We start from the raw sequence: 13,037 nt of genomic DNA, 5'->3' as shown, positions 1-13,037 counted from the left end.
GCTCCCGTAACGTGTTTTCCCTCGGGGAGTGGAGGCAGATGTTAATTGTGTGAGCGCTAACCGCGAGGCCAAATCAAACCAGCCCCCTGCCAGCACGTCGGAATCGCATAATGCATATTGTTGTGTTAACGCGATGTCTTGAATCTCGTCGATAAGGCGGTTCCACGCTCGGACCCGGGTTCCGTCCTGTCTTTGAAAGGCCCCGCGAGCAGGAAGCGCGTGGCACCATCGCGCCACAGGCAGATCGGCCTTCGATACGTTTGTTAGCATGCTAGCATCCTGGTTGACCGCGAGCGGCCCTGCTTCGGCGCTCTAATCTGGCCGCACGCCTCGCTGCACATGCTCAATGGAGTCCGCGCCCTGCATCATGACATCATGTCTTTGTGTGAAATCCCAGGGCCATTCACGCGCCCATCGTGGGGCTTAACATGCGAGCGTCCACTATACCAACACACAGCCTCTTTAAAGGGAGTCCCCCTGGTCCCACAGCTCGGTGGACGCTCTCTGATGCCTTCAACACAACGGGCCGAGCCCATGAGCCACAGGGGCCCAGAGGACAGCGAGGACACTTTTATATTAGAAGATGTCACACTGCCCCTGGATACGCGGAGACTAGATTATTCAGGGAGAACCCATAGCAAATGATTTGGGGACGTTCAACATGGCGGCATGTGTGTCTGGGGCGGGCGTGGCTCTGGTTTAACAGGCTGTTTGGTCACCGGAGCCTTGCTTTGCCGCCAGCAGACATCAGGAGGTGGCCTATCGGGTCGAGCGGCCCAGTGGGGTCCACCAGGGCCGCGACGCCATTGGCTCAGAGACAGGGAGGGTGTGTCCTAATGATGGGCAGAGCGGAGGCAGCCATGTTTAAAAATGGAAATAAATTTAGATGATTAATATAAATTTAATATGATTAAATGATTGAAACCATTATATATTAATATTGAAACTCCTATGTTTTATATATGAACTACAACTGACATTATTTGAGCAAACCACTTTAATATTTAATAGTTAATATTAAATGTCAGTGTGTGACATCCTTATAGAATTGCACTCGTGTTACTCATGAATGGACGCCAGCGTTGGTTCAAACTGGGAGCAGGAGCTGTGAAAGCTGGAAATTAGATTGTTTAAAAGGAAATGAGTTGTGTAAGTGTAAATACAGCGTGTGCTTCAGGCTGCTGTGGAACTGTTTAGTTCCTTTATTTAATTTGTTCCATTAGTGTTTTACTCACAGAACAAGATTTGGTTTAGATAACAGGCAAACAGCGTTTTCTTCAAATAAACATTCTGGGTCCTGGCGCAGTTTTAGCAGAAACGACTTTAGCTTCATAGAGAGCTTTCTATTTGAATGTTCTCATGTAGTAGTTCAACATGTAGTTCTCAACATCCTGTTGCCCGTTTCCTAAACATTTCCTAAAACCCAGAGAGATTCAGAAAAACACAGACATATAGAGAAACACATTTACATGTGACTGAGAACAGACAGATGTGAACTCTGGGATTATTACAGTATTACAACCTTATCAAAAATGATTTTAACAGATGTTCACACAGCTTTACAAACATGTAGATGTTTCATACATGTAGATAATAAATATTAGTTAACAGATAAGAAATATTATTATATATGATTTATTGCTAACACCACCCAGGCTTATTTAAGGTTTTAGAGTTTATAGGCAGTTATTTTTCTTTAATTACAAATGTCAAATGTTTCATTAGGAAAAATGAGGAGAACAAAAAAAGTAAATGCATTTACAAAAAAATGTAAAAAACATCAAGTTAAATACTTATATAATTACAACTAATTGAAGGTGTTGAAATATTTGAATATTCAATTTCTTCAATTTGTGTTAGACTGAATATAATCAGCTAAATTTGCTGCAATGATAAACAATAAAATGATAAACTGAAATAAAAATAATACAATGATTGAGAGTACAATTAATTGTGTTTCAGCAATTTATTCAATTATATTTTCCAGGAGATCATGCAGCTGTTGGTTTTACCAAAACTACTTAGTCTTTAGTTTTAGTGTGTTGACGTGAGTGACTATACTACTTTATAGTTTCTTTTTGTATGTGTATTAATTCTATTTAAATATTTGTTTCATGTGGCTGTGGATGCCTACAGTTATTTCATAATGGGAATTTAGGGGTTTAAACAGTGAAAACTAGAGTCTTTCAAACGCGTGTGGAATGAGTCAGTGATCAAAGATGCTCCTCTGCTGTGAGACGTGTGACTAACCACCAAAACACGTCCTACGCAAGTGTCCCAGCGCGTCCTATCACAACACACATGCTTCACATGCCAGTAACTGTATGAGACGAGACACGGAGGTCGAGCTCGTTTTTAGGTGAAGCTATAACCACACTGTTTAAAACGGAGTCACTAAAAATGTCCACATGTATAAAATAAATAAAGTAAAAACCAGCTTAGTCAGAAAACATGTCATTAAAAATAGAGAATAAACCCCCTGAATGTTTAATGTAAATTTCCTAGATTAAATGTGATTTATTACAGGCTTGTTGCATATTTGTATTTATATTCGGCAACGTTTTAACGATTCTCCATCCAGATGCATATTATGTGGCCTCATGAAGCCTATGCTGACTCGGTGCAGCTGTATGCGTGGCACAATAGAGTCAACACCTCATTTTCTCAGTCACACGAGGACAAAATGTAAAGACGGGTCACCAAATACATTATTTGTGTATTCTAATGAAGCAGTACACATTCACTTCAGTTTAACGGCCTCTATTAACAGTGTAACCGACGCCCAGCGTCTCCTGCCTCATCCTATAGTTTGTCATTGTGCAGATGAGCGCGGGTGCAGCCGGAGGATGCTGCCTCTCGTCCACCACTGCATCTGTGTCTCCATAAACAGTATATGCGTTGGAAGGGTGCCGGCCCGGTGCCGGCCCGGTGCCGGCCCGCTGTCCGTGGACCCGGTGCCCCGGCCGCACGGCGTCCACGCTGCTGTGAGAGCCTGAGGCCTGCTCCCATACATCCCCGCGCTGGCTCTGTTGATCCTATTGTCTTCTGCGTCACCACACGTCGCCCCGGCAAATAAAGGCCGTCTGGCTCCAAGCTTAAATATTGCAGCAAACTAAAAACCAACCATCAGAGCCGATTCATTCACATCTGCTCAGTGGGGCGACAAGAACAGGGCTTTAGGTGGGAAAGAGGGCAGAAAAAAGTTCACTTTCCCCCGCCGGGTGCCAAGAGAACGGGACAGGACTCAACTTCGCTGGAGCCGCAGCTGTGGCAAGTTGCCCATTTCATTACAATTCATGGTTTTCTTGCCTAACGGAGAAGCGTCGAAGTAATAAGTCTTTAGCGAGGTTGGTGTTGGTCGGTTGCCGTGTGGGTTTTTTTTAAAAGCTAAAGCGACAGATCTGGTGATTTTTCACGTTTCTCCACGAGTTGAACAGAGTTAACGGTGCAGCTGCGTTGCTGCTTCGCTAAGAGATTTAATTTATTTACTCAAAGTTTTACAAAATTCGTCGACTATTAAAGCATGTGAACTTTTGCTTGTGTTTTAAAACAACCATGTGCAGCAGAAAGCAGTTATTTAAGTTTTATTTGCGTTTCCTCTCTCACATTTCTTACTTTTACCGTTCTCTGTCCTCCCCCCACGCGACCTGCCGACCCCACCCTTCGTCCCTGCAGTGCTACGGACCGATCATGGGTGACTGGAGCTTTCTGGGTAATATTTTAGAGGAAGTCAACGAGCACTCTACGGTGATCGGCCGGGTGTGGCTCACGGTGCTCTTCATCTTCCGCATCCTGATCTTGGGCACGGCGGCGGAGTTCGTGTGGGGCGACGAGCAGTCCGACTACGTGTGCAACACGCAGCAGCCCGGCTGCGAGAACGTGTGCTACGACGAGGCCTTCCCCATCTCCCACATCCGCCTGTGGGTGCTGCAGATCATCTTCGTGTCCACGCCGTCTCTGGTGTACGTGGGCCACGCCGTGCACCACGTGCACATGGAGGAGAAGCGCAAGGAGCGCGAGGAGGCGGAACTGAGCCGCCAGCAGGAGCTGAGCGAGGAGCGCCTGCCGCTGGCGCCCGACCAGGGCAGCGTCCGCACCACCAAGGAGACCAGCACCAAGGGCAGCAAGAAGTTCCGGCTGGAGGGCACGCTGCTGCGGACATACATTTGCCACATCATCTTCAAGACTCTGTTTGAGGTGGGTTTTGTGGTGGGTCAGTACTTCCTTTATGGCTTTCGCATCCTGCCGCTGTACAAATGCAGCCGCTGGCCGTGCCCCAACACAGTGGACTGCTTTGTGTCCCGCCCCACAGAGAAGACCGTCTTCATCATCTTCATGCTGGCCGTGGCCTGCGTCTCCCTCTTCCTCAACTTTGTGGAGATCAGCCACCTGGGCCTCAAGAAGATTCGCTTTGTGTTCCGAAAGCCGGCCCCGGGCCCGGGCCCGGCCCAGGGCGAGGGCTCGGCCCCCCTGCCCCCGCAGGGGAAGAGCCTGCCCCCCCTGGCTGTGACCTCTCTGCAGAGAGCCAAGGGCTACAAGCTGCTGGAGGAAGAGAAGCCCCCAGCGAGTCACCTCTACCCGCTGGCCGAGGTGGGCATGGAGGCTGGCAGGGGGGCCCCGCCCTTCCAGGGCCTGGAGGAGAAGGGCGAGGAGGCGCTGCCCATGGAGGACATCTCTAAGGTGTACGACGAGACTCTGCCCTCCTACGCTCAAACCACCGAGACGGGAGGGGTGACGTTACACGAAGAGCGCGCCACGGAGGCGCAGCCGGCGGAGGCGGAAGCCGAGAGGGCGGAGGAGGTGGCGGATGAGGATGTGGAGGTGGAGCGGGCGGCGGACGGGGAGGGGGCGACTCCGGCCGAGGCGGCGATGGAGACCACGGATACGATAGAAGACACCAGACCGCTGAGCCGGCTGAGTAAAGCCAGCAGCAGGGCCAGGTCAGATGATCTCACTGTATGAACCTGAGAAAGAGGGAGCGTGTAAACCTGCAGATGCAAAGATGTTCAACGTGGGAGAGAGAGAGAGAGAGACACACACACACGCATGCACACAGGCATGCACGCGCACACACACACACACACACACACACACACACACACACACACACACACACACACACACACACACACACACACACACACAATGCATACTCTGGAACAGGCAGGTTGAAAACTAAGCGGATGAAAATCAAAATCAACAGGGATAAATAAAAACCTTTAGGACGGAGGCAACAATTAAACCAAGCGACAAAAAAAATGAGTGTTTGTGTTAAAATGAGATTAAAACGTAGCTCAACGAGGGGGGAGTAGGTTTTTTTTATTCAGCGTGTTCTTATGTTTCAACATGTGAAAGGACACACGCAGGGTGGGAGTTTTTACTTGATGAAAATCCATGTTCAATTTTTAGCATCTTTTTCTATTGAAAGACTTTTAATCACATACGATTAGACATTTTTACTCGGGGGTTTGATAGATTAGGGGCAGGAGGTTCAGGACATTCGTGTGTCAGCAGATCGGCGACGTTCGCTTTCACTCCCAGTCGGACAGCAGCACGTTCAGTGCGGCCGCTTCTCCAGGAATGCCGCTCTTTCAGCCGCAGCAGCAGAAGAGTCCGTGTTCAGGTCGAGAGGAGCACGTCGTGTTTTTTTGCACACGCTGAGCTTTAGACTCTGTGCAAGGCCATTAACTGTCACAACACCTCATCCACGCATCCATTTCCACAGGATTCTCTCCGGTACAGATCGGTTTGCATGTTTATATACCAGGTAGCGAGGGAAAAGGAGAAAAACGACCACCTGTCTCGTCTCTTTCAGTGTGATTCTGCACCTCTGCCTCTTTAGATTCGCATCCTGTTTTGTGGCCTTCGCGTAGAACTGTGCGCTGTGATATTAGTTTCCCGTGGAAGAATGCGGGGGCTCATTTTGTCCGATCACAGAATGAACTATAGTAGCGACCTCAGGCCAAATCCTCTCTTTTCGCGCTGTGCAAACAGGCGTCCGGGGCGATAAAGATCGTGCCCCGTCAGCACAAAGTATTGTGCGGCGCAGACAATAAAAGAAACCGCACTCATCAATGAAAACACACATCCTTGACCTGGCGCTGGAAAAATGTTTCTACTTGAATATATGAGCACGCGAGTTACTTACCCGGCAGGAAAACACACAACGCGGCGTGTTTTTCGTTCGCATAGGGAGGAAAAACTAACAACCGCAGTGACTCCTGCTCCGTGATGCCATGCGTCTTATTATGTGCAGACTTATTTCAGGATCACACACTTTATAGCTGTCATTTTATTAGTTTAAACATCCCGCTAACTTCCAAAACTCCAAAAAAAATCCCAATCTGCAGTTTTGTGTATTTTCTTTTTTTTTTGAGAATTTCAGTTTAAAGTTTGTCTTGGGTTTATCACAGATCTGGCTTTGTTATTTTACACAGCTTCCTGTGCCTTATCTGTACATGTCAATTCTCAAATGTTGCATGATTGTATCAAGTGCTTTTGCTCTGGGACCTTTGTGAACTTGTTTGAATGTTTTCAATGCGCGCCTCTCTCTGTGCGCAGACACACGAGCGTGTTGCTAATTACATGACGACACCGCTTCATGAAGATCACGCGCTTTAACACACGCAGGCTCACAGATCAGAGGCTCTGGAGGAGCTTTGAGCTGTTTGTGACCTCCAGACAATCAAGGCGAGCCTTCAGTCATCAGATTGTCAGACACATGAAGGTTTTGAATGGAGCATGATGCGCCGTGTGACTGGTCATGTTTGACGTTCTGTATTTTAAGAATGTGCCTGTATGTTTGTAAGGAAACACAATTAATCTTTAGAGAGAAAACTCTTTTTACTAACTTGTAGTCTTCTTTGCTGATGTAGATGTTTAGCAGCATCTTCTTTTGCAATGTGAACCAACGCAATAAAAAGTCACATGTGGTCAAGAAGTGTTGACTTAGTGTTTCTTCTAAAATCAGCCCATCGATGTGAGTTTGGACCAAAAACTATAGTAATATATATATATTAATTGTGCTTAAACATGTGGAACAATGTGTCTAATGAGCACAAAAATTTCACTTTCAAACATTTAAAATCTCCTCAGACGGGACTTTGTTGTAATGAATACATTTAAAAGGTCACCACTAGGGGGCGGTGTTACACAAACCTTATTACTCCCTGTGTCGTTTTGTGAGGAAATGCTTACGACATAGTTTATTTAAATTTATTTATATATATAGTTACACATTACAAAATAAGTCATAGCAGGACACGTGACATAATGAGATTAAAGCTTACATTATGAAATACAACAAAAATACAGGGAGTTGCCTGCGAAGGTCAAACCCAGTGTCAAAGAGGTCCATGTGTCCTCATTTAAATCTCATGAGATCCAATCTTCATTATGTCAATTACAGAATAATTTGGAAATCCACAAACCAGACTTCAAACTGATGGTGGTGAAACAGGCCAGGGACCCAGTGAGTGGATCTGTACGCAGAGGAAGTGTCCCAAGCAGCCATTTTAGTGAAAACCCCAGGAAAAGCTCATCTCCGCTTTTCCTGCTCAGTACAAAATTCCAGATCGTTGGAAACAATTGTTCTTAGAGTCGACCTCTGACAGCTGAAGTACAATGTGTGCTGGCACCATGAAACGCCAAATGTGGTGAATCAGTGATTCTGAGCCCGACATTTCATCATCTCATTCATCTGATAGTGGACAATTAAAAGCCCTTTGAGGACATCTAAGGTTATTTCTTTTTCTGTGTGTGACTAGTAATGCATGTAACGTCCAACATGACACTTAGACAAACTGTAGATTAGTAACATGTGAGCGCCGACCACCAGTCATTACTTCCTGTCCTGCTGCTCATTTGCTTCTTCTGTTGCTGACGTGACGTGACAAGTTGTAGAAGAACCAGTCCAGCTGATGCAGACACTCACTGGTAAGTGGATTTATCTGCTGTATTTGTCAAACAGCATCGTGTGGATGTGTTTTGATGTAGATACAACTGAAATTTATTAAATTAGAAAAATTGTGACATGTGTATTGTGTTTGAATCCTTTGTGATTTATTTAATCTTCAGAACAAATGACCTTTGCTTTAAGGTGCGATGGAGGAGCTTTACACATATTCGGGCATCAGGAGAAAGTTGTTGATGTGTTTCCTAATTTTCTCAGCTGCAGGTAAAGTTAATATAATAGCTTAATGTGACAAGTACTTCGTTCTGTACTTCGATTAGTTTGTTTATTTTGTTTGAATTATTTGACAACTTAGTCATGTGTGCATTTACTTGCAAACCACAGAGTCTTGTATTTAAAGCTGTTCTTTTTGTTGTGTCTTAAAAACCTTTAATGTAATTTAACATGTGAACATGTGAGCTGCTATGTGGACTGTTTCACCTTTGGGCTGAGTTGGCTGGTGGTTTCCTGTTTCCACCTTACATGCTAAAATGGGCTCACTCTGTAATAATGAAAACAGAGAAAACTTACCTGTATACATTTTTAAAATGATTCCTTTAGCTGTTATATGAGGTAAATTTAATCTATCATTTGTTCCTCTCACAGAAGCGGTCGTTGGCAGTGAAGTGATGCTGCCCTGTTTGAATCAGTCACTGAGCTCACTGACTCAACTCACATGGAAGATGAACAATATTGTCCTGTTCAGCCATAGCCCAAATAAACCCCTTTACACTTCTCCAAAGGCTTCGGCCCTGAACTTAAAGATGTCTCTGTCAGAGGATGAGCTGTACCGTCTGATCATAGAAAGGGCCGACAAGTCTCACACTGGAAACTACAGCTGTGAAACCAGCACATCAGCAGGAGTGTTGGAAAAGACGTGGGAGTTAATAATCACAGGTGAGTGGATCAAGTGGGAAATAAACCAGTGAACCACAGACATGAAAACCCACAACACAGAGTTGGACTCTACACGTGTACAGCACAGACACGCTGCCCTTATTTATGATGGACACTTCATTGAGACCAGTCATCATCTATTGTATTATTGTATTGGTATTATATATAATACATACAGTATGTGTATTTTATAGCTGCAGTGCCTCGTCCTTCATGAACAAATGAATGAGCTGCAGCGTCTGTTACAGAAGCAGAGCATGAGGAGGCTTTTGTGGTTCCTGTGGCTGCTGTTGTTTACTGTGCATCTTCCCTGCTCTTCATATTTACTTTGATGATGGTGAAAGTAGCCTATAAACGCTGCACAGGGTAAGTCTCCAATGCGCCTCTAACACATTACATCATTAAATATCGGCTCAGTGAAGATAGTCAAATAATAAAGACCACTGTCTTTTACAGAAGCAGCCGTCGCTGATTCCCCATAGAAACATGAGTACGTCAGTCAGTCATCTGTCTACTGTTCTGTCTGAAATGTGACTGACCGCTCATCCTTCAGTGTCTGAGCCTCCGTCATCAGAAGCAGACGTCACATCCTGTTACCTTCATTACTACAATGTGCATCTCCTATGTCACCACTGGGGGCAGTATGTTTCCTCGATGGCTGGAAGAAATCCTTCTGGGTGGAACATTTTACAAGCAGGAAACATTTGCTCATTTATGGGAGTGAGTTTGGGGCCAAACATAACTCTATTCCACCATTGGAATATATTAGTCACCTACACATATTTTAGCTGTTTCGCATGGTTGTTATAACTTTTGTACCAAATTCTACACAGCTCTCATAGTTTCACACTCTAACTATAGTTTAAATGATATAAACATGGCCAGAACAACCTCACCACGTGACCGGGCCTTTTGTGGCCAGTTGCTGTATGTGGAGGGTTTTTATAGCAACAAGCCAACAGAAGTTACCACAGACTGTGGGCTTTCAACAACTGGGCGTGTCTTAACGGATAATCCCCACAAATGAATGTAAATTTAGAGAAAAGTCTTCAGAATTAAGATGAAAACGTTCTGCTTTTCACCCAAAAGGTTGCTCATCTCTGCAGATGGAGCCTGCAGACGTCGACCTTCGTTTTAAACCATCTGGATAAACACTAGTCTCAGTGTGTGGAATGTGTTTTCCAACCAGCTCACTCCTGTTTATGTTTTTCCAACCCAGCCGCAGACACTTAGAGCTCACTCACTCATCATCTCGTTTCCCACAAAGACCACATACATTCTGGAGCCCATAGGTGATGGATGAAGACACAGACAATCCCCGAAATGCAAACTCTGCTTAAGAAGGCGTCTGACGCCGTTCAGGCAGAACACACCATGTCACTATGTACTATCCACTATGCTGGTGTAGGGGTTGTGTGGGAAAGTCCAGCTCAGGAAGCCAGCAGCTTTAGCTAAGACTTAGTTTTTATCTGCTAATGACTTTATCGTGCCATTGCTTGAAATAACCTGCCTATGTTCCCACTGTGAGGATTTACTCCCACCTCTTCTGTGGGTTCTCTGTCTCGTGGGTCACAACCGCACAAATTACATGCTGGTTCAAACCAGACAGTGGTTGTCTGATTAGCTTTACATCACAGGCCTGAGATCGGCTGCTACTGTGTGAATGCGACCTGCTGGTGTTGTGAGATAGCTCACGCTCAAGACTGTGTGTCATCTACCAAACGTATGAAACCGTGGCCTCAGAGCATCAAAGGACATTCGCAGCTTTCTCACATATTATCCAACCTCGAAGTCAGAGAAGCAGCACGGTGCTAACGTGGGCAGAGACCACCAGAGATCACTTCCTGTATGGAAACTTCTGTGTGCAGCATTGAAACACACACATATGATACACACATTTCACTTCAGCTTTAGGTTGGTTCAGTCTCTATTTTATGTTTTGCTCTTCTTGTTGCTGAAATGAAATTGAAGTTAAACAGTAAGTCAGAGATAAAGAACCCGTGCAGCTGATGCAGACACTCGCTGGTAAGTGGGTTTATTTGCTATATTTCTCGAGGCGTAGCTGCCGACATTGTGATTCTTAAGGTGATTTTTATGTAGATGCAACTGCAATTCATTAAAATCGAATGTTTATATTGTGTTTTGGGCTTTGACAGTTTGTGATTCAACTTTGTTTAATCTTCAATGAACGATGATGTTTTGTTATTTCTCAGCAAATCTACAGTGGTTTAAATATGTTAACGCTTTGAAAGAATAACAATTATTGTGTTTATGTCTGAACCGTGAATTGAAAAACACAAACACGACGGTCAGAACAAATGATCTTTGCTTTAAGGTGCGATGGAGGAGTTTTACAGATATTTCGGCATCAGGAGCAAGTTGTTGATGTGTTTCCTAATTTTCTCAGCTGCAGGTAAAATTCATTTACAACCTTACTGTGACAAGTTACTTTAATTAGTATATTTTGTTTGACATGTTAAAAAATAGATTTTTGATTATTTTAAATAACACACATACATTAAGTGTTGTTTGGTGTAATATAAGTTAACGCACCAACTAAAATGACATAGAAGAGCTGCTATGTGGGCTTTGTTTGTTACCGTTGGGCTGATTTGGCCGCTGGTTTCCTGTTTCCATCCTACATGTTAGACTGGGCTCACTGGCTAAAGGTTCTAAACGCCCAGCGACAGTATATGTGCAAGTTAATAATACAGTCCTATAAATGTTAAATGATTCCTTCAACTGTTGTATTAGATATAATTTAATCTATCATTTGTTCCTCTCACAGAAGCAAACACCATCGTGAAGGTCGCTGGCAGTGAAGTGATGCTGCCCTGTTTGAATCAGTCACTGAGCTCACTGACTCAACTCACATGGAAGATGAACAATATTGTCCTTTTCAGCCATAGCCCAAATAAACCCCTTTACACTTCTCCAAAGGCTTCGGCCCTGAACTTAAAGATGTCTCGGTCAGAGGATGAGCTGTACCGTCTGATCATAGAGAGAGCCGACAAGTCTCACACTGGGAACTACAGCTGTGAAACCGTCACAACAGCAGGAGTGTTGGAAAAGACGTGGGAGTTAATAATCACAGGTGAGTGGATCAGAGCAGGTTAAATGGACCCTTGCGTTGTTAACCCATAACATTGGACATGAACAGTGAGCCTGTTCTGAGATGAGTAGAAATGCCTCTAAAGTTGCCACCTTACATATTATAACTATACACATTGACAGTGTTAGTGTGAGGCGACCACAGGACACGAGAGCACCGGCACAGCTTTAAAATATGAGATATAAAAATATGAGATGAAGCGTATTAAGTTTATAACTCTCACATTTTAAAGTGACTTTCTTCCAGATGATGACAAAGCAGAGCATCAGACAATTCTGCTGATTTTAGTGGCTGTTATTGTTCCCTGTGTTTGTTGCCTGATCTTTATATTAACTTCGACGATCATGCGAAGATCCTGCAAACATCAGGCAGAGTGAGTCGACAGCCTCCAGTCAATCTATAACACGTTTACATATAACATAAACATATACAGACAAACTAAATGTTACCCTCTCTTGTAGAAACTCTCCAATGGCAGAGGAGGTAAGTACGATAATAAATTAAAATGATTCTACTATGAGAAGATCAAATATGAAGCTAGTTTAGCCTGTCAGCAACTAAAGGGGCCAATTTTCAGCTTGGTGACGAGGCTCCTAATTCTGGAGTGTATTTGATATTGAAGCGGACATTTTACATGTACTCCTCAAACTAAGTGCAGTGAAATGAACAAAGGCAGAAAGTAAATTAGAGACATATTTATAAGATCATTACTTTCATTGTATGCTGATGCATCTGTCCTATGTTCTATTGTCTTCTATATAGAAGCAAACTGAGGAGATTTATGAAAACTGTCTGGACATTTATGAGAATTAATAATGCTTCAGTTGTCAACACCACAAACACAGGGCTCAGTGCAAAGTGCTGTGACTTGAATTCAAAAGGAAAGAGGACCGATGAAACCACAGGAAGGAAGAAGAAACGCATAGGAAGGAAACACAAACCACAAGCACTTTTCCTGGAATGATACATGTTCAACTGTTGTTATTTAATAAAAAAATGTTTTTATAATAACACTGAACGCTATTTTTAAGGCCACCATTGCAAATTTAAACAGATGCAAACATACTTGACAGCATC

The 13,037-nt window shown here is 44.2% G+C and overlaps 1 protein-coding gene across 1 annotated transcript; it reads left to right on the top strand.

Annotated features, from left to right (window-relative positions):
* The first annotated feature begins 3,681 nt into the window (after positions 1-3,681).
* LOC114847178 (gap junction alpha-8 protein-like) lies at positions 3,682-5,623 on the top strand. Its single transcript, XM_029136653.2, has one exon. It carries the CDS (start codon positions 3,691-3,693, stop codon positions 4,960-4,962), a length of 1,272 nt encoding a protein of 423 aa, XP_028992486.1. The 5' UTR covers positions 3,682-3,690; the 3' UTR covers positions 4,963-5,623.
* The last annotated feature ends 7,414 nt before the right edge of the window (positions 5,624-13,037 follow it).

Source organism: Betta splendens, chromosome 21 (genome assembly GCF_900634795.4).
Source record: "Betta splendens chromosome 21, fBetSpl5.4, whole genome shotgun sequence".
Lineage (NCBI taxonomy): Eukaryota > Metazoa > Chordata > Actinopteri > Anabantiformes > Osphronemidae > Betta > Betta splendens.
Note: the sequence above shows the minus strand (reverse complement) of the source record. Positions and strands in the feature narration are given on the sequence as shown.